Raw genomic sequence first — 19,463 nt, 5'->3', positions numbered from 1 at the left:
GGCCCAGGCTCCTCCATGTCCTTAGCGTATCCCGTTCACCTCCATCATAAACCACTGACTGGGGCTCTGAGACTCTAGAGAGTACCATGGGGCACAGAGCATTCTTAAGGCAGTTTCTGTCTCCCCTGAAGCCCCTCAGACAGCACCTACCCCTGGCAGCTCCAGGAGGGGTGTCCTGGAGGGGGTGTTTCTGCTGAAGCTGAGTGTGGAGGGTGTGGTGAGCTGCAGCCCAGAGTCAGTAATGTAAACAAGATGAGGGGCAGGCCTGTCACACGATTAGACGAAGGCTGACCCTGCACGGGGTAGGGTGTGTGTGTGTGTGTGTGAGGTTGAGGGGGTTATGTGTGTGAACTCTTAGGTGCTTCTTCCTCACTTGCCCCACCCCCACCACCCCTGTACAATTTCTGCTCCAGTGATAGCCCACAAAACTCAGACAACAGAAAAAGGATCTTTAAAATAGAGGCGCTTTGACAGCCATTGGCTCTTCAGAAAAACTAATCTGCGTTTTCTAATTTCATTTCATTTCTGAACTGAACAAGAGAATTACAAATATTAAGACAACAATGTCTCCCAGCTCGTCACAGCATAAAGCTGGCAGCCTCCCCCCAACCCCCGGCCTCAGTTTACCATGAGGAGCCTTGTGAGCACTTCCACCTGCACTGTCTAATTTGATAATTTCTTTTTTAAAGTGATGAGTTCAGCCAGGGCTGAGCACTCCGAACAACGCTAAGGAGGTCAGGAGAGAAGCCTTGCAGGAATACAGTTCCAAACCCACTCAAACCCAGGCCTGCACGCGTGCCAGGGAGGCACTCTGAGCCGAACACAAGTACTCTTTCCTAAACGCAAATTAATTAGACCCTACTTAGCCTAGCAAAGATTCTTAAACCCTCATTCTTCATACAGGAAAAATAAGAATGGACCATTGGCCTTTAAGACTCTTCAATTACATTAATAAATGTCATTTGTTAATCTGGGCTTAAGTAAATTACACTTCATTTATAAACAAAATCTGGGGCAGAGAGAGTGTGTCCCATTATCAGATATATATGAATATAACTAGAGTCTCCAGTTACCCACTAATATCCACTGTGAACTTAATACCAGTTAACATAAAAGAAAAAAAATCTATCCCTCCTGTTACTGATGGCATTAAAGTCAACTTTAATTCCAGCACTCTGGAGGCTGAGGCAGGCGGATTTCTGAGTTCGAGGCCAGCCTGGTCTACATTGTGAGTTCCAGGACAGCCAGGGTTATCTAGAGAAACCCTGTCTCAAAAAGAAAAAAAAAAAGTCAACTTTCATAAGTGATGTCTGGGATGGGGGTTCAATGAGGAGTCGGCAGGACTTTTGGAAGACAGGATATGAGAGCCAATTACCATCTTTATTTGTTTTTCTGACAGCACTAGGGATCCACTAGAGCCTCAGACATCCGAGCACACTTCAGCTACTCCTTACCTTTTACTTTCAAAATGTCTCTTTTCATTTTTATTTACAGAAATAAAATCTTTTGTAAAATGATATGCTGTTCTATTTCAGTGATTATTGGCATACGGATCTGGGTAATTTCTTCTTGAGTCTTTCTTCAGAAATAAGGGTTGCCTTCGTCACAATTGTGGATGGCTTTGACGATTGCCATTCTAGAGCCAAGGCCCAGGGCTTTGGCTCTGTGTGTAAGGGCTCTTTCTAGCCTTTAAGTCAGGTGTGTGTGGGCTGAGTCTGACCCTTGGGGACCATGAAGCTGCCCTTTGACCTGCAGTAGAGCGCTGTCTCACTCTCTCAACCCCAACAGACACAATAAGAAATATATTTTGTAAAGTTTTAAATTGCTATTCTCTTTTCTCCTATAAAGCTCCTAACTACCCAATAACAAACTAACCTGGTCTAAACAACACTAACACCTTCCTAGCACAGTACTTTCTGTGGCCACAGCAAGTCCTCCCTTTCAGTCAGTTAGAACGCCCTATGCTAATACCCACCAACAGTTACAGCATTACAGTATCTTTATTCAAAACTGCTTTTCTTTTCCTTTTTGAAAAAACAAACAAAAAACCCCAAAGAACAGACAAACAAAACACCCCAAGGCGTAGCTATCGTGACCTGGGTTCATTCTAAGCAAAGGTCAAATGTTAAGATGATGGAAAAGAAAACTGAACTTTATTGAGCTGCCGTGTGCCAAGTACCCTGCTGGCTGTCTAAGCAGGACTTAGTCATCCTGGGAACTGGTGAGGTAAGGGCTATTGTCCTCATTTTACAGGTGAGGAATTTAAAGTTCGCAGGTGTTCACAACCTTGCCCGGGTTTCTCGGTTCCGGCACCACTCCGTGTGAACAGACACTCTGAATCTATAATCTGGCTCTTTCTATCGGACAGTCTGTCACCTTTTATTTTGACATGAGACCCTTCTGACCCTGGGAAGGACAGTACCCTTCGAAAAGGGCCTTTGACACTCAGTAGAACATAGAGCTTTGTGCCCCACTCCAAACACCCAAACCCTGGCGTGTCAAGTCCCTTACCTCTTCTGACTCCGGCAAAAGCTTAAGGATTTCTCGAAGCGTCTCTGATCCGTAATGCTCGCTCTTTCCTTGATAGATATCCTCTACGATGGACTGAGGAGACCTTGAAAAGATACGGAATTGCGGAATTGTGTTCACTGCCTGCCATGCCAACAGGGATGCAAGCCAATGGAAGCTAAATCACATCCCCCTCCCCCTCCCCCTCTGCCACCCACCTTCCCACTTGCTTCTTCCCGGTTCTTCTACCAGGGCCACTACTGAAAACCACTCTAAGGCTCCCTCCTCCAGAAAAAGTCCCCAGGAATCCCAGGAAGGAGGACAGCAGCACCAGCCACTGGGATCTTTAGGGGAGGATGAGTGAAAACTTTCCCTGAGGAGGGGAGGCCCGCGCCCGACTGAGGCTCAATGAACAATGAGTGGGTCCCGGGGCTGGCGCGGTCTCCTCAGCGGTACAGACACTGATAAGTAGCCTGTGTTCCTGTAAATGACCCCTCCACTCATGTAAACAACCATATTTAAACTTGGTAGGTTAAAAAAAAAAGACATCAAAATAGAATTGGACTTATTAGTTTGTTAGGAAAAACATTTTCAGGGGCAGCAGGGATGAGAGTAATAAGGGACCAAATATGTGTATAAGGATATCATCAAAGAATTTAACACACACACACACACACACACACACACACACACATTTAGACACACACACACATACATTTAGACACACAGACACACATGCATACACACATACCTATAGACACACACACACACACACTTTCTTGATATACAGGCCTCCAGCGGACACTGCAGGGCCTTTTTTCCTCATTTCAAGATTGTGAGCTCACAGCAAAGACAGACACTTGTAGGCCACAGAGCCACAAGTCTAGGGAGGACATGGAGGAGTATGGAATGGAATGTCCCTAGCGAAGATTACAATCTGAATTTCAGCTCAGCCACACCCTCATAGCATGGATATAGCTACAATTCCAGACATATGCAAAAAAAATCTTACTTTTTAAACTGCTTAAGAAATATGCCAATGTTCATACTTCGCTTTGCATCCAAGACAGTAACCTGGAAAGAAACAGATGCATAAAACGTTTTAAATATAGATTAAAAACAGCCTAGTCCAGGTAGGGTGTGGCAGACACCTTTAATCTCAGTGCTGAGGAGGCAGAGGTAGAAGGATCTGTGAGTTCTGGGTCAGTCTGATCTACAGAGAAAATTCTAGTATATTATAGCCAGGGCCACACAGAGACATCCTGTCTCAAAACAACAAAATAACTAAATAAAAATAAAAGTGGCTGGAAGAAACAAGAAAGTTAAAACCCCGTCCAAGTATAATACTGGTGCACAAGGGGAGAATTTCTAATATGTCAATATGGTAATTATCATAGTGCTCCTAATATAGTTTTATGAAAATTTTTATTGTCCATCTCTCGCAGTAAAAATGACCCACAGCTCTGGGTGTGGAGGCATACACCTGTCATCCTAGCATAAAAGACAGAGGGAACAGGGAAGGCTAGCCAAAGCTACAGAGTGAGCTGGAGACAAGCCTGGTCTGTATGACAATAGCCACCCCACCCCCATCCCCAATCCATTCTTTACCTGGACAGTTCAGTGGTGGAGCACGTATCCAGCCTGGGCAAGGCCCTGGGCTCTACTCCCAAAATAATGCACAAGATATATGTCTACTATACTAGTATATACATTCAAACGGATAATGTTTTATTTTGATTTAAAATTTTCTTTTACATACAGCCCATACTTATCAAATGAGAATTGAAATGGCAGAATAAAGCAAGGATTCTGCTGAGGGTGGGCCCAGGTCTGATCGACAGACACAAATCACCCATTTAGGAGAGAGTAAGGAAGTATCGAAGCCATCCGTGGTACGTGCCTATGATCTTACCACTCATGAGGTTGGGGCAGGAGGGTTATCAGAAGTTCAAGGCCAGACAGAGACTGTCTCAAAAAATAAATAAAAAAATAAATAAGTAAATAAATAAATAAATAAAAGTAAAAAAAGTATTCTACATTTTGTTTGCTCAGAAGTTTTTAAAAACACTTTCCTTTTGCCAAGAAGTCTCAGATCCTTACATTTTCCCTTACATTTTTTTTTTCTGTCTCTGAGTTAGAAGGTTCTTTATAATCTATGGTTTTACTGCATAGACCAGGCTACTCACAAAATCCCAGCGATCCACCTGCTTGGATTTAAGGTGTGCACCACCGAGCCGGGTGATACGTGGCATCTTCTGATTTATCAGATGCTAATATAACTATCCTATTGTACCCTCAAAACCCAGATTGGGCTGTAGCAAGTTTTAAATATTAAGAGACAATAATTTAAGAAGACTTTACTAAAATATAGATTAGACTCTCTAGAGGTTTGCTGAGAAATTATCTTTGCCTCTGAAAACGAACATTCAGGAGAGGGGATAGAAGATGACAGAAAACGATTCCCTTCTTTTCAATTGTCTTTTGGTAAAGAGAGGCTAGGTGAAATAGAGACCAACAGGGAACAAAAGGGCATCAGGTTTCAGACCAAATTCTCCATCTCTGGTTCGATTCAAGTTTGTAAGCAACAGCAAGACCAGACCGTTAATGTCACTTCCTGGCTATAAGGTTAAATTTTTACAAGGTATAGTTGTCTCCTTTTGAAGACTAATCTTAAACAATCTCATTATTTACTAACCTATGGGTTTATTTGATGTTAACACAATCACCTGCCAGCCATAAAATGAGCTTCCAGGCTGAGAGGGCACCCTCCGCACAGAAATCCTACCCAGGGACTTCAGTTCAAGTTCAGTATGAAGGGAGAGAAAGAGAGGGGGAATAAATAAAGCCCGTGAAACTTTACACTCTAAAGAGAAACACTCCCGCTGGAACGGGAAATCTCAATTTATTAAGACAGAAAACTGCTCATTAAAACTTGTACATTATAAGGCCGAGTGTACTAACACGTACACCGATACAGTTGTATCCGTGTCTATCTAGAATAGAAACAAGCCTGTTGTATAATTCTCTCACTAGATTGCCACCTCTTGTTGTGTTTAACCCCGGGCTGCAGCATCCTTCCCCTCACCCCCCTCCCCACTTCCAACTCCACCCTCATCCTGTTCACCCTTCCACCCTCTGGGGCTCTGAATACTTGGCATAGGTCCATAGCCACCACTGCTGGAAAGCAAGGGAGAAATTACTCTTATTATCCCTATTTGACAGATAAGGAAACTGCGCCTCAGACGTGTCATCTTGTGGCTTCCCCCAAAGCAGTGTTGGCACAGAGTGGTAGCCTGGTTCTCTCGGATTCTTCTCCCTCTGGTTCCTGTGAGTTTAGTACTGGTGGATCTCCCATGGAATCAGTTAAATGTAGTCTCCTCCCACACCAAGGTGGGAGGTCTCTCCAGAAACGGGGACAGGTCTGTGAAAAGCATCCACAGTCTGGCCAAGTCAAGGGGCATCCCCAGAGTTGTTAGTGTGGATGCCAGGTGACATCATGTCCTCCCCAGATAGACCAGCCTCCAGGAGCCCAAGCCCCCCAATGGGTAGCCAACGCGCTCAAAGTCAAGGGCAGCTCTAGCTTACAGGAGATGTCCCCACAGCCCAAGCAGTTTCTGAAATTGGTCACAGTCAGCCAGTCCCTAAGGAAAGGCCTGGACTGGCCATGACTGATCAGCTTACGAAGAAAACAAAAGGCCAGCGCTTCACCCAAACAAGGAACAAGAGACAAACAGCACTTCAGGACAGCGCCTGCTCTCTGGCACCCTCAGATTTACCTAGTGACTGAGTCTGCTGTCTTATCAAACGGGATCCTTATAACGGCTATAAAGGTATTTGTTAAAGTCCTTCAAAAGAGGGTTATCACTGCCCATGTAAGGAGCTTATCTCACTTCCCAAACTCTGGCTGCCACAGAGCTAGGGTTTCGGCTGCAAAGCTCTTTAGGACTGGCTGCGGTGAGCCGAAACCATGCACACAGAGTGGCATTTGACAAAAGTCCCAGTAGGCTGTAAAAGCTAAGTCAGAGAAGACAAAGTGCCAAATCCAGGATGTGCCAACCCAGCCATGACCATGGTCACCTTGCTCACCAGCTCTGTGCCACCTGTACCAGGTCTCTCCTCATCCCCATTCTCTCTATAGGGGAAGAACCCAAAGCCTGGCATGCCATTCAAGACAAGAGCCCTACTACTGTGCTAACCCAGCAGCCTCACGGTTCTTACACCCTTCCTTAGCATCAATCTGATACAAAGCCTGTCTCCTGTCTCCTTCACAAGAAGGAGAAATTGGTTTCAGTTGTGGGAAGCTATACATACTTAGGATTTGGGAGCATCTCTGGGTGCACTATTTGGTGGCATTATGTGCATCCACTAGGTGCTATGATGCCATCCAGCTCCAAAATGTTCACACCTTGCAAGACCAAAGCCCTGGATCCATCAAACTGCAGTTACCATGCCCTACCCTAGCCAATGGCCCTGGCTGGTACTTCCCATCTCCATGAGATCTCCATCCTCTTTTTCTACTTTTTAAGTTGTGTGTGTGTGTGTTTATGTGCACTGGTATGCACATGTGTAGACCGCAAAACAACTGAGTCATCTGTAGGGACACTGTTCACCTCCCTTGAGACACGGTCTGTCATTGGCCTAGAAGTCACCAGCTAGACTAGACTGGCAAGCCTGCAAGCCCCAGAGATCCAGCTGTCTCTTCCTCTCCAGTGTTAGGACTACAAGCATATACCACCACACTCTGCATCTTCATGTGGATCCTGGGGATTGAACTCAGGTCCTCATGGTTTTGAGGCGAGTACTTTATTGACTAACCTATCTCTCCAGGTCTTTAGGTCCCTCTTATAGGCAGAATTAGATTTCCCCTGGATGGTGGGCTTATTTCATTTAATGTGCTTTCAGTGTGTAAGGAGTAAACCTTTAATTCACTTGGTGTGTTTACTTGCTGGTGTGTTTTGGGTTTTGGGGTTTGGGGTTTTGATTTCCTGGTGTTGGTGTTGAATGCTGGCCTTAGTGTTGCTAAGTAGGCGCTCTACTGTTGAGCCAAATCTGAACCCTATAAACTGCTTTCATTTCAGTGTCAAAGGGGACATCCTTACATATGTTGGTCACCTGAACCAGTGGCTATTTTCACCCCATTTAAAACCTGAAAAGCAAAGCAATTTTAAATCTTCCTTTCAGCACAGGCTCCATGTCACTTTGGTCGCTGACTCGGTTCTCCACTGTTTCAGCTTTTGCTGGCTATCTATCGGAACCCCTTAGTTTATGAGGGGCAGGGAGAAAGACACCTAAAGTATATGTATTGTTTTAATCCACACACACTATCTAGTTCTACAGCTCTGGATTGTGAGCATGTCCCAGAATCTCAGGACGTAATGGGAATGTAATCATGATTACAGGAGAATGACTGGTTCCCAAATGAGGGCGTGGGAGGGTGAAACAGCGTTGCTCATAGATCTAGAAAGAGCCATCGTTCTTGTAGCCTCCCTCCCTGCTCCTAACTCCTCCTCTTCCTGCTTCCTCTCACTCCCATCCTCTTCTTCTGGTCCACCATCTACACTGTGTGAATAGTCACTTGGTGCCACACAGCCACGATGGTGAATGACAGCTGGCGAGCCCCATTCTGATCTGACCTCACCTAGGAAGGTGGATCCTTCCCCCTGGGTCTGTTCTGTTTGCGTCTCCTTTCATTTTCTTTAGAGTTCACCAACTTGATAAACCATGAACCATACTGTTATCTTTAAGAGTCACGCAAGGGGGCTAAAAAGACGGCTCAGTGGTTAAGAGCATTTATTGCTCTAGCAGAGGACCCAGGTTCGGTTCCCAGCACCCACATGGCAGCTCCGTTCCAGGAGTCTGAATTCCTTTCCTGGCCTCTGAGTGCTCCTGTCTGTATGTGGTGCACATACAGACAAGTAAACATATACAATAAATACATAAACATTATAAATATAAAATATGTTTAAAAGAATTGCTCAGATTATAAAGGGAGACAGAAATCTAACTAAGACCAGCATTCGGAGACGGACACAACTAAACCAGTGCTGAGGACTGGAGACATCTGGAATGAATGGAAGGAACTTGACAATGTCTCCTGGATGGCATCAGTGGACTGAGAAAGGAAGTCTGAGCTGAACCTTTTATTAGGAGCCCAGCCTATATCAGTATATCTCCAATTGCTTTATTACCGCTTAATTACTATGATACCATCACATCTGTGATCCCCCAAGTTAATTTTCAGTAACACGGATACAAGCATGGTAGCGTTTCATAACCTCCTTCCCCCAATTTACTATTTTAAGTGCTGCCTTTTCTATGCCTGGCACTCTGAAACCAACATCTTCCCTACCCTCCAGCAAATTCTTTCTCTCGAGCACAATGGGACTTTCTAGTAATGCACTATAAGCCCTTTAAAGCAAAAAGCCAATCATGTCATATCGGGACATTTCTATGTGATGTTGTTGTATGACAAGGGACCCAACCTGCTCCTCTGCACTTCTGAACCTCCAGGATATGGCCTGCTGTCTGTGTTCAGGAGCAGGCCCTCTGAGGAACATGCTGCTCAGCATGTTCTCCAGGGCACTCAGTCAGAGGGTGAGGACTATTGCTTTTGACCTGGACTCCACTCACTGCAGGGTGAGCTGGAAGATTTATGGCTGATCTTTGTTAGAGTGTAGTCCTGCTGAACTATAGCTTCTGTAGGAGAACTTCCACTCAGGAAAGAAAATGGCACATACCAGGCTATTTCCACAAGAAAGGCACTCCCAGTACTTCCAGTCATGCTGAGCGTAATGTAGAAAATCAAAAATAGCCCCCAGTAATCTGTTAGGTGGCAATGTCAACCAGCATGAACTTCAGAGGACTAATCTATACTCCTTATTCCTGCATAGTGAAAAGCTGATGGGCTGGCTTATCCCTTGGCCCTTGGCCATGCTAACTTTTTAACATGTTATCTCTTGGAGTCAGACCCATATGTGTCAAAAGTACTATCTCCACCCTGGGTTCATAGCAGCATCATGTATAAACAGTAAAAGCAGCCCAACTACCCAGGGATGGAGGAACTGATAGAAGAACGTGGTATAAGCACACAGAGGAATATTGTGTGGATTTGTCTCTGACACATGGATGGACCTCGAGGACATCAGGTTACAAGAAATAAATCAGCCATGAAAAGACAAATGTGCTACCTGGAGTAGTAAAATTCACAGAGACAGAAAGAAAGATGGACCTGCTAAGGACCAGAGGGAGTGGGGGGATGGGAAGTCCTTGTTTAATGGGTATGCAGCTCAGGTTTGCGGGGTGAAAGAGTTCTGGAGACGAATGGTGGTCTGTGCACCCCAATATGCATCAGAAACCATTAAGGTAGAACATTTAATATGTAATTTACATTTAAGTATACATGTTTAGGGCAGGGGGTGGTGGTGGTGCAGCTCAATATTAGGACAATTGTCTCACATATGCAATGCCCTAGATTCCATTCTCAGCATCTAAACAACAACAACATGGGCTAAAGAGATAGCTCAGTGGTTAAGGGTGCTTGCTGTTCATGTAGAGGACCTGGGTCTGACGAGCACCCACACAGTGGCTCAGAACCATCTGTTAACTCCAGTTCCTTCCAATGCCTTCTTCCAAGGGCACTGCACACACGTGGTACACAGACTCACATGCAAGCAAAGTCCTCATACACATCAAAGTCAAATGAGTAAATCTTTTACAAAATGAAAACTACTTCTTTCGAGCTAGGGAGATAGCTCGGCGGGTAAAGTGTTTGGCAAACAAGCACGTTGACCTGACCATCCGCCGTCCTGACCGTCCTCAGAACCCATACAGAAAACCGCACTGCAGTAGCTCACATTTCCAATGCCAGCACTCCTGTGTGAAGGTAGGAAGCAGAGACAGGGAAATTTCTGGAAGCTCATGGGCCAGTGGGCATTAGGTTGTGGTAAAGGTTGCAGTAAACAAGAGAGACCCTGTCTCAGAGAAGATAAAAGGCAAGAACCGAGAGAGAGGTCTTCTGACCTCCACCCACACACTGTAGCATGGGAGCACTCCTCAACACAAACGAACACACATACCATTTTAAAATAACTCTTTTCAAAAGGAGGTTAAAGAAAAAAATATAAAAGTCTATGATGTAGGCTGCAGAGATGGAAGAAGTTGGAGAGACATTTGTTCCTGAAGTTTGGCTCTGGCCCAGATAGGGATTATTCTGTTTCTGTCACCTCCCAGCCCTGCCTGCTGGCTTGGTCTCTCAGGGCCCTAGCCTGTTCTTCAGCTTTCGGCTGGCCGGCCATAAGGCACTAAGTGGTCCTTAACCCCTTGAAGTTTTCCCAACTCCTAGAGAGAGCTACTTCTCTCAGCCGAGAGCTGCCTCCCAGGGGCACACAAAGCTGAACCCCTTCTGTTCTAGGTGCTTCTCTGGGACATACGCCTCAAGTCTACACACACCTGTCTAATCATCATAGCAGGGAGAACCTGGAGACAAGGGTGAGACGTGACCGGCTGCTCAGACACCTCTGTTGGGAGATGGGCCAAGGCCAGGGCACTAAGGAAATGACCGAGTCTCTTCCAATACTGAAAGGATGTCCGACCAAATGAAGGGACAGACAGAGAAGCCTGTGTGACCAGTACTTGAAGACACTGTAGCTTCTCCAAATGACTCCCTTTTCCAATTCACTTCACAGTCCATTTGTCACAACTGTGGTCCCTGCGTTTCCTGTATTTCTTAAGAGTGCTCTTAGCAGTTTCAGGAGGGATTATACAACCAGTTTAAAGGGCTCTCAGGGCGCCTGGTGGAAGGAGTTAACATGTTCCTAAGGCAGGAAAAGAGGTCAATACTGCTGGCTCAAGAATTCAATAATGCATGGAGCGAATACTTCACCCCAGGGCCCTGCCCATTTTCTTATCTAGGCAGCTCTATCAATGACCTATTTTTCTCTGCTCCTTTACAACAGATTAAAAAAACACAGGATTCACGTTAAGTTGTATATGTGTTTAGTAATTTAACAACCGTTTCCTCCTTCAAAGGAACACATTTAGCGTTAACTGGAAACACTCTTCATATAAAATCCGTCTGAAAATAGCCTGACGGTTTGGCTCTTTGGAAATCCATCCCCACAAAAGCGGTGACCTAATCCAGAGATCTGAGGCACGGAGGCCATCTCAGCACACAGGCTGAGGGCACACTGGAGGGGAAGGAATCCCAAAGCGATCGATCTAGGATTTATGTCTCTTAACAAAAGGCATTTTATCCCAGATGGCTGCAGCTCATCCCAGATAGCTGGGTTCTAGAGCTCAGCCTTCTGTCCCAGGGGAGACTACAAAAGCTGGGTTCCAGCTGGACTTCTCTCTCTGAGAGAACCACAGCAGATTTGCTAGCAGCAGGGTGGTGCTGGGAGGTCAGAGCCTCTTAAGCGGGGCCCCAACTTATGTGTTCTCTGTATGAGGTCATAATCCATGGGGATGCCTGGGAGGATCCTGCACACACACTCCCCATACTCTTGCTACGCAGCCCCAGCTCATCCTTTGGGAAGGGAGGGGCTGGGGGGGGGCGCTTTCTGTGGCTTCCGGAGCACATCTAGCTTGCACGCACTCCTTTCCCAGTGAAATTTACCAAAGGTTCTGAAACACAACAGCATTGACAGCAGGACTCTGCCCCTTCCGTTCTCTCACCCCCATCCTCTCATCTTACCTCTTCCCGGGCATCTCTGAAGGATGAATTCAAAGCTCCTCCTCTCTTGGGAAGAGAAGCCTTGGAGGTGTCTTCTTGCTGCCCAAAAAGCTCCTCGATGGTCTTCTTGTCGATCTGGTACTGATACTGCTGCTTCGCTGCTAAGGTCCAGATGTTGGTCTTGCCTCGAACTTGCTCCTCTGGAATGGTTTTCCAGAAGAAGCTCCGCATTCGTTTCTTCTTACCCAGGGAGCTGTAGCCATTCAGGTAAGAAACTGAGGGGAGTCCTGGAGGAGGAGGAGGGGGGATGGGAGGTCCCCCAGGAAGTGGAGGTGGCAGAGGAGGAGGAGGGGAGGGGGGAAAGCCCTCCCCTGAATGTGGACAAGGTGGAGGTGGAGGCGGTGGAGGAGGAGGTGGAGGAGATGCAGAGGGTGACGTCTGCCCAGTCATGAATGCAGCTGCTGTGGCAAGAGTCCCATTTTCTTTATCGCTGGCCAGGGAGACACAATTCATAACATGCATAGTACTGTTGCCTTCTAAGGAGCTAATTCCTTAACCTTGGAGAAACAGACACAAACATCAAACTCCAGTCGGACTTCTTGGCTCATAAGTCTGTTGCCAGAAGAGAAGGCAAGCGAGCTGCATGTCAGCTTCCAGACCTGCGAAGATGGAGCAAGTAGTTTAAAGTCAGCGCTGGTAATTGTTCTCACACCAGCTTTTCCTTCAGAGGCCAGGGTCGGCTGGCCCACAATGGTTAGATATTTGGGTCAAGAGGACATGCCAAAGCACACTGTAACGAACACACATCACTCTCAATCCAAACTACGTTTTGCTCCTGGAAAAAAAAAAAAACCTGCCAAAGATTCAGCAATAATTCAGCAATTTGGAAATCTCCCATTAATCAATGAAGCAGTGCCTGCTATAGGAGCAGGAGTGTTGTCTTTATGAATAAACTACTTGTTCACCGAGAGCTTCCTGGCGTTCTTGGACGGTGTATACCAGCCCTTGGGGAAACTGCCCAAATTGCTGAGGCGTTAGGTGCTTAGTGACCCTGCCTTTTTCCAGTCTGGACATGTTTCCGCCCATCACTGGGTCAAAAGGCATCTTCCATGTTGAAGGGAGCAGATAGGGCACTTAAAGAAGACAGGAATGGCCCAGCTTGTTTCCCTGGAGCCAGGGTCACCATGTTCCTGTTCCACAGGGTGATGCGCTTCCCCCAACTAGAGGAACGTGTGCCAGACAGGTTACGTCACCACACTAGACTTCCATTTTCTCCTCCACAGAATTACAGTACATTAACTGACTCCCATGACCCCTTCAGATGCTGTCACCTTGGATTCTAGAAAAGCCACTCTTCAGAGGCCGGAAACTTGTCACCTACAACTTCAGTTCCTGACACTGCTAGCAAAGGAGATGTACAAGGATACATTGCCCCTATCAAGCCTACCACATACCTAGCCCTTATACATACGACTCACTTATCTTGAAGATTTGTATGTTCATGGACCTACAGATGTTTGGTTTGGACTATATACTGGTTATTACTAACGCAATTCAAAACAAAATAACTTCACTTCTTCTCATAAGGAGCCAGGTGAGCCAGGGAGTGCTAGGAACCTACGGAAGGCATTCATACAGTGTCCCAGTGTGTGACATGACTTCTCTGGCTCTAATTATCCACTTATGTCATCGCTGTTAGAGCCTCAACTTGCAGACACAAGCGGATCCCACAACACTGGGTTAGGCAGACGTGAACCTCCTGATATCATTAATTCAGACATTATGAACCACTGTACACACAACTGGTGGGACTTCCTGGGGAGCAAGAATTGAGTCTAGAAACATCTCAGAGCCCAGCTCTGCCACTTCCTTGAGCTGCAATCTGAGAAGGGTGGATGGCCTCACTTCAATTTCAGCATGCTTCCTCTATGAAATCAGAGAACGTCTTTTCCATGGGCTTGTGTAAGAAAAATGTGCCAAAACAGGAATGTAGTTAACTTTTTCTAATAATCATTGCTCACATGCACAGCTTCCCTTCATCTTCACAAACAATATATTTGACTTAAAAACACGTGGGGAAAGGGGCACCGAATTGATGGCTCAGTGGCTACAAGTGAATACTGTTCTTTCGAGGAGTTGGTACCTAGGCCAGGTGGCTAGAACTCCCTGTAACTCCAGCTGCAGGGGATCTGACACTTGACCTCCAAAAGCATCTGCACTCAAGTATACATACATACACCCAGACACACACATATACATATATGCACTTATGTACATACATACACTCATACATACAATTAAAATATTCTTTAGAAAGAAAGCATGTCTCAAGTTTACAGATGAAGCCTAAGTTCTGGCTGCTAGAATCGCACGTAATACCTTCACTTTGCTACCAAAGTCTGTGAATTGTGAGATCCATCCCCCTTTTAATATTCAGTGGCCATCGGGCCGGGAGTGGTGGCACACACCTATAATCCCAGCACTCGGGAGGCAGAGGCAGGCTGTTCTCTGTGAGTTCAAGGTCAGCCTGGTCTACTAATGGAGTCCAGGACAGCCCGTCCTACACAAAAACAATCCCTGTCTCAGAAAGAACAAACAAACAAAAAATTTAGTGACCACATGTTAAATCGTCTCTATGATATAGGACAGATATTTTTATGAAATAGGTAACAGTCCAAGGTTTGTTTGTTTAATTTGTGGTGCTGGGGATTGAACTCGGGCCCTTACGCATGTCAGCCAGGCAACCCTCCTCAACTGCTCATCAAATAGCCCTGTCTTTCTTTACTTTAGAACTGGGCATTCAACCCATGTGCTCAGGGTGTTTTCATCCCCTGACAATTTAACTGTTGAACAGAAAATGACATTTCCCACTATTATTTTGACACTTAAAAAAGCCATTCTTGTGATTTTACGTGTAGAATTCAATGGCATCGGTACATTCAGCTGTCACCACTAGGTAGTTTCTATGTCAGTGGAGTTTTAAGGATGCCTCTGAGCTGACTTCTGGTTCACTAGGATGAAACTGGCTTTTAGAAGGAGTTTTCATAATTATCATTAGGGGCATAACCAGGCTGTCTTCGTAGCTGGCACCCCTAAAGCTGGCATGACTCACTGTCAATTACAGTTTATGGTTACATTTGAACTCTTTTTTTCAAGACTGTACAGGTAATTTTGGCAGTTTATTCTCACACATTTTATATACTTCTGTGCATAAAGGAACCCTTTTAAAGTTTCTAACTCTCCAAATCACTTCCGGTTCCATAGATACCCATGTATTTCTATATTATCCCCACCCCGCCCCCACCCCAGCGATGAGGATTGGACACAGAGACTCACAAATGCCAGGCAAGTTCTCTACCTCAGAGCCCAGAACTGGACCCCCAGCACTGGGCAGGGGGATAGAGAAGAGGGTAAACTAAAAAACTGGTCTGGAAAGTAAGATTCACTCTGTATCTGGTGCTTACAGGCGTAGCCTTAAACCCCTCAGTGCCTCTGTAGAAATACTAAATGAAGAAACTGAATCATCAAAGGTAGTGGGATACCCCCAGTCACCTGCACCCCCAAAGGACTAAGACTTTTGTTTTTTGAGTACTGTGCTGTGCACAGTGGAAGTACCAGATAAGAGCTTGCAGAAGTTAAGAAGAGACACACATGAACTTGCATTGATATGATTCTATGACTATTGCCTAGCCGGAGAGAAGAAAGTCACTTTAAGGAGTTAAAGGAACAAAGGGAGTTGTAGCTTTCTGTCCCTGGTCCCTTTCTCTGGCAACGCCCCTCCCATAATCGTTATAGATCCTAGCTCTACCTAGTGAGTTGATTCACCAGCAAAGATTAGCTGAATGCTTGAGCTTTTATTCCTGTTACTTAAGCAGTGCATCCTTACTACTAACACTAGGCAGGATTACCAACGTTAAAGAGGTGGTAAGAAAAGAAGGGCACAGATGGCATCCCATCTCTTTACAGTCACACGTGGTATTAAAGTCGAGGACTCGGAAAAAAATAATTCTACCATACTGTCCACAATAGAGATGACTCCACACAATCTCAAAGACACTGAGAGAAATGCAGGTGATGCAAACAGCCCTACATATGACATGGTCCCCTGCCTCTCACTCAGAGTTGGCAGTTAACAGCAGGGACAATGGAATCAGCCCTGATTCTGTCTGGGAACCTTCAACTATCCCATCAATCTCCCTAAGACAAACAGAGGCAGGCTTGTATTTAACTTCTCCCCTACAGCGAGGAGGAGGCCGTTAAAAGCAGAGCTGTCACCAATAGGCTTTCTGAAGACAGAACCCATCTTCAAGTCTGTTGAGTGATAACCACCACCGGTCATCAGAGGTGGGGTTACTGTCCCTCCCGCTGGGGATGCTGCTGCTCAGCTCAGCATCTTTTAACTCCAACTTCAGTGAGCGATGCTCTATCAGCTATATCAGGAACTTAACCTTCAGTGTATGATCAGCCAGCACACAGGGTTAGAATAAGACCATTCCTAAGGGTTCCTGGAAGAGCTGTGTGGCTCCTAGCTCTAACCAGAGCTTTCTCAAAGGGGATCTGCACCGCTCTGTTCAACAGTAATAAAAAGTGACACAGAGCCAGATGGCTTTCCTCTTGCCTCCTGACATGTGTCACAGATGAACCTGAGCTGGGAGTGCAGCCTGTCCACCTGATGAACTGAGGAAGAGGCTAAGCTACATACATAGTATTCTTAGTTGGGAAAAGAGAGAGAGGGCTGGGGAAAGTTCCTGCCTTTCGTTAATACTGTTCTCTTCTCTCTACTCACTCCTTAAGGAACATCTCTCCACCTCAACCTGTCTTTTCAAACCCTTTTTTGATCAAGAAATACAGTCAGTTTGCGAACAGCAGTCTTACTTGGCCCTTCAGCCGGCCTAGAGAACCCACGACGGCAGGTTTAATCTGTCACGTCACATAAACAAACATTCACAGCTGCCTGTTTCTGATAGCACATTTCCAGTCTCTACTCTTCTAGTTCCCAAACCAGGAAGAATAGGCCCAGGAGCGCCGAAGGATGCTCCGGGAGAGACAGAAGCTCCAGAAAGACAACGGGGACTAAAGAGGGTGCTCGCAGGGTGTCCAACTCAAAGTAGAATTTCTTTAAACACTAGCTCCAGGTCTTTATGAAACTCGCCCGGAACAGGGGAGGGAGGGAGCACCCAGAACGCGATTTCTTTCCAGTCAGGATGGACGCAGTTATTTCCCAAGTCTTGCCCACCACCTCTTTCGGTCTCTAGCCCCTCGCTTTGGCGAATCCACTCACCGAAAGGCCCTTGGCTCCGCCGGCTCCCGAGGCGCTTAGCCCAAGCCCCCCAAGGCTACCAGCGTCCCGCAGCTGCGCAGCCCAGGATCCCGGGACAGCAGACGAGCTCCGAATGGGCGGTCCCCGCACTAGCTCAGAGGCCGCCTTATCTGGGCCGGGAAGGCGCGCGTCCGCGGCGAAGAGACGCCCCCACGCGCCGCGCAGGATCCCTAGCGGGGACAGTAGGGACAACCCTCCCGGGAAAGGATCGACCCTCAGCTTCCATGAGTGCCCCACACTCTCCAGTCTCGGACCAGTTCAGAGGCCATGGAGGCCAGCCGCGAAACCCCTGGGGCTTCTTCTGTGCCTATCCGACCCGGGGTGGCTCGTCCTTTCCAAGCTTCCCCGCCCAAACCGGGGAACCAGCTCTCTACGGAGCTCGTGGTTCACGGAACAGTGGCCGTCAGCCGCTTGGACCACCGCTGCGGCGACACCGTGTAGTCCCCAGCGCGGGCTCCTGAGAGAAGGGCTCTCGGCCGCACTGCGGTTTTGCACCGAGAGAGGGGGGGAATGAACCCGCGACAGAAACGCAAAAAGGAGTCTCTGGGGCTGGATACGGAGACCCGTCATGCTCGGGAACCGTCACGCTCGGGGACCGTGGGTGACTGCCAGCCCGCCACTCCACAAGCGCCGACGCCACTTCGGAGGTGAACTTCCAGGGAGGTGTGCAGTCATTGGAAGCCTACCCCCACATCACTATAGCAGGAGCGAGTCCTCGTTAAAAGGGACTCCTGTGACCTGAGCGACCCGCATAAGTGCCACGAAAGCTAATCAAACCTCCGAGGTCCCACCCGCGGACAGCGCCACACAGAGCTCAGGGTCTGATGCCGAGCCAGTCGAGTGCATATGCGCCTCGGGGCACAGGGCCTGCGCTCCAGGATCAGGTCCCCGGAATCGGGAACAGTGCTCGCGCTTCCCCGCATCCTCCCCGCGCCGCTGCTCAGCCCAGCATCCCCGAACCCAGCCTGGTAGCCCTGGCTCTAGCTCCCGTCGTCCCGCACTCACCGCGCCCCCGCTCCCGGCGCCCGCGCAGCCTCCGCCCGCTGTCCCGGCGCCGCCGTCTCTCCGCAGGACTGCAGGCCGGGGACGGTGAGGGGGCAGGGCGGTGCGGAGGGGCGGGGCCGCTGCAGGTAACAATGCTGCCTACCCGGCTGCTCCTCCAGCCGGCCGCAAAGGACAGCACGCCCTTTCCTGCTCGGCTGCTTCCCTCGCTCCCCCTTCAACCCGAACAGCACCGCCACTGAGCTCGCCCTCGCCAGCTCCGGGCTCCCGAGACTCGAAAGCCGCCGCCCAACACGCTGCTCCTGGCACCTGAAGACCAGAGCGGGGCTGGGCGGGCAACCACAGAGGACGATGGAAATTGCTGCAGGGAAAAGATGAGCCTTGGTGTCCTAATGGAGCGAAGTGGGAGGCGCCGTCGCTACTGAGCAGGTCACCGCCTTCCACAAAAGGAACCTCTGCGGCAGTCTCCTGGACACCCTAACCCGCGCACACGCAAGAACACCCCACGCACATTCGTAGGCACGCATGCACCTTTATATCACACACACACATTCACACACCTCCGCTCCACTCCACAGTAGCTTCTCTTTGGAGCTTAGCGCTTCTCAGGAGGTCCAGAGCGGTCTAGAGGTCTGATCCCCTGTGGAGCACGCCAAATCGTCTCTTCTCCCACTCGCTTTCCCACCCTTTCTTTCCCCTTCCCTTCCCTCTCCTTTATTTTCTTTTGTCTCAATGATGGTAACAAACTTTTGAGCTTTATTAAAGAAAGAAAAAAAAAAAAAGCCTAGCAGAACTGAATGAAGGGGCTCTGTCTGGGAACTGGGAAGAGCCCGCCCACTCACAGATGGAAACAGGGAAGTCAGTCTAATCGCATTTTTTTTTTTTTTTCAAAGTGACTTGCGACGACGCCAGGCAGAGAGCGAAGTGAGTAGTCAAAGAAAACTTACTCTGGACAAACCGGCT

The 19,463-nt window shown here is 47.6% G+C and overlaps 1 protein-coding gene across 1 annotated transcript in view; it reads right to left on the bottom strand.

The window, feature by feature from the left end:
• Positions 1-19,068, bottom strand: part of Fhdc1 (FH2 domain containing 1) — a 37,299-nt gene extending 18,231 nt beyond the window's left edge. Inside the window, exons 1-4 of the mRNA XM_021158948.3 lie at positions 18,504-19,068; positions 12,200-12,837; positions 3,521-3,582; positions 2,512-2,614 (exon numbers count right to left, since the gene is read on the bottom strand). Of these exons, the coding sequence (XP_021014607.1) occupies positions 2,512-2,614; positions 3,521-3,582; positions 12,200-12,700 (666 nt within the window). The 5' untranslated portion in view covers positions 12,701-12,837; positions 18,504-19,068. The remainder of the gene's footprint in view (positions 1-2,511; positions 2,615-3,520; positions 3,583-12,199; positions 12,838-18,503) is intronic.
• Between the last annotated feature and the right edge of the window lie 395 nt (positions 19,069-19,463).

The sequence above is a fragment of the Mus caroli genome, unplaced genomic scaffold, assembly GCF_978045245.1.
Source record: "Mus caroli unplaced genomic scaffold, Mus_caroli_1 scaffold_3, whole genome shotgun sequence".
Lineage (NCBI taxonomy): Eukaryota > Metazoa > Chordata > Mammalia > Rodentia > Muridae > Mus > Mus caroli.
The sequence above is the reverse complement of the archived record's forward strand: the minus strand, read 5'-3'. Positions and strand labels throughout refer to the sequence as shown.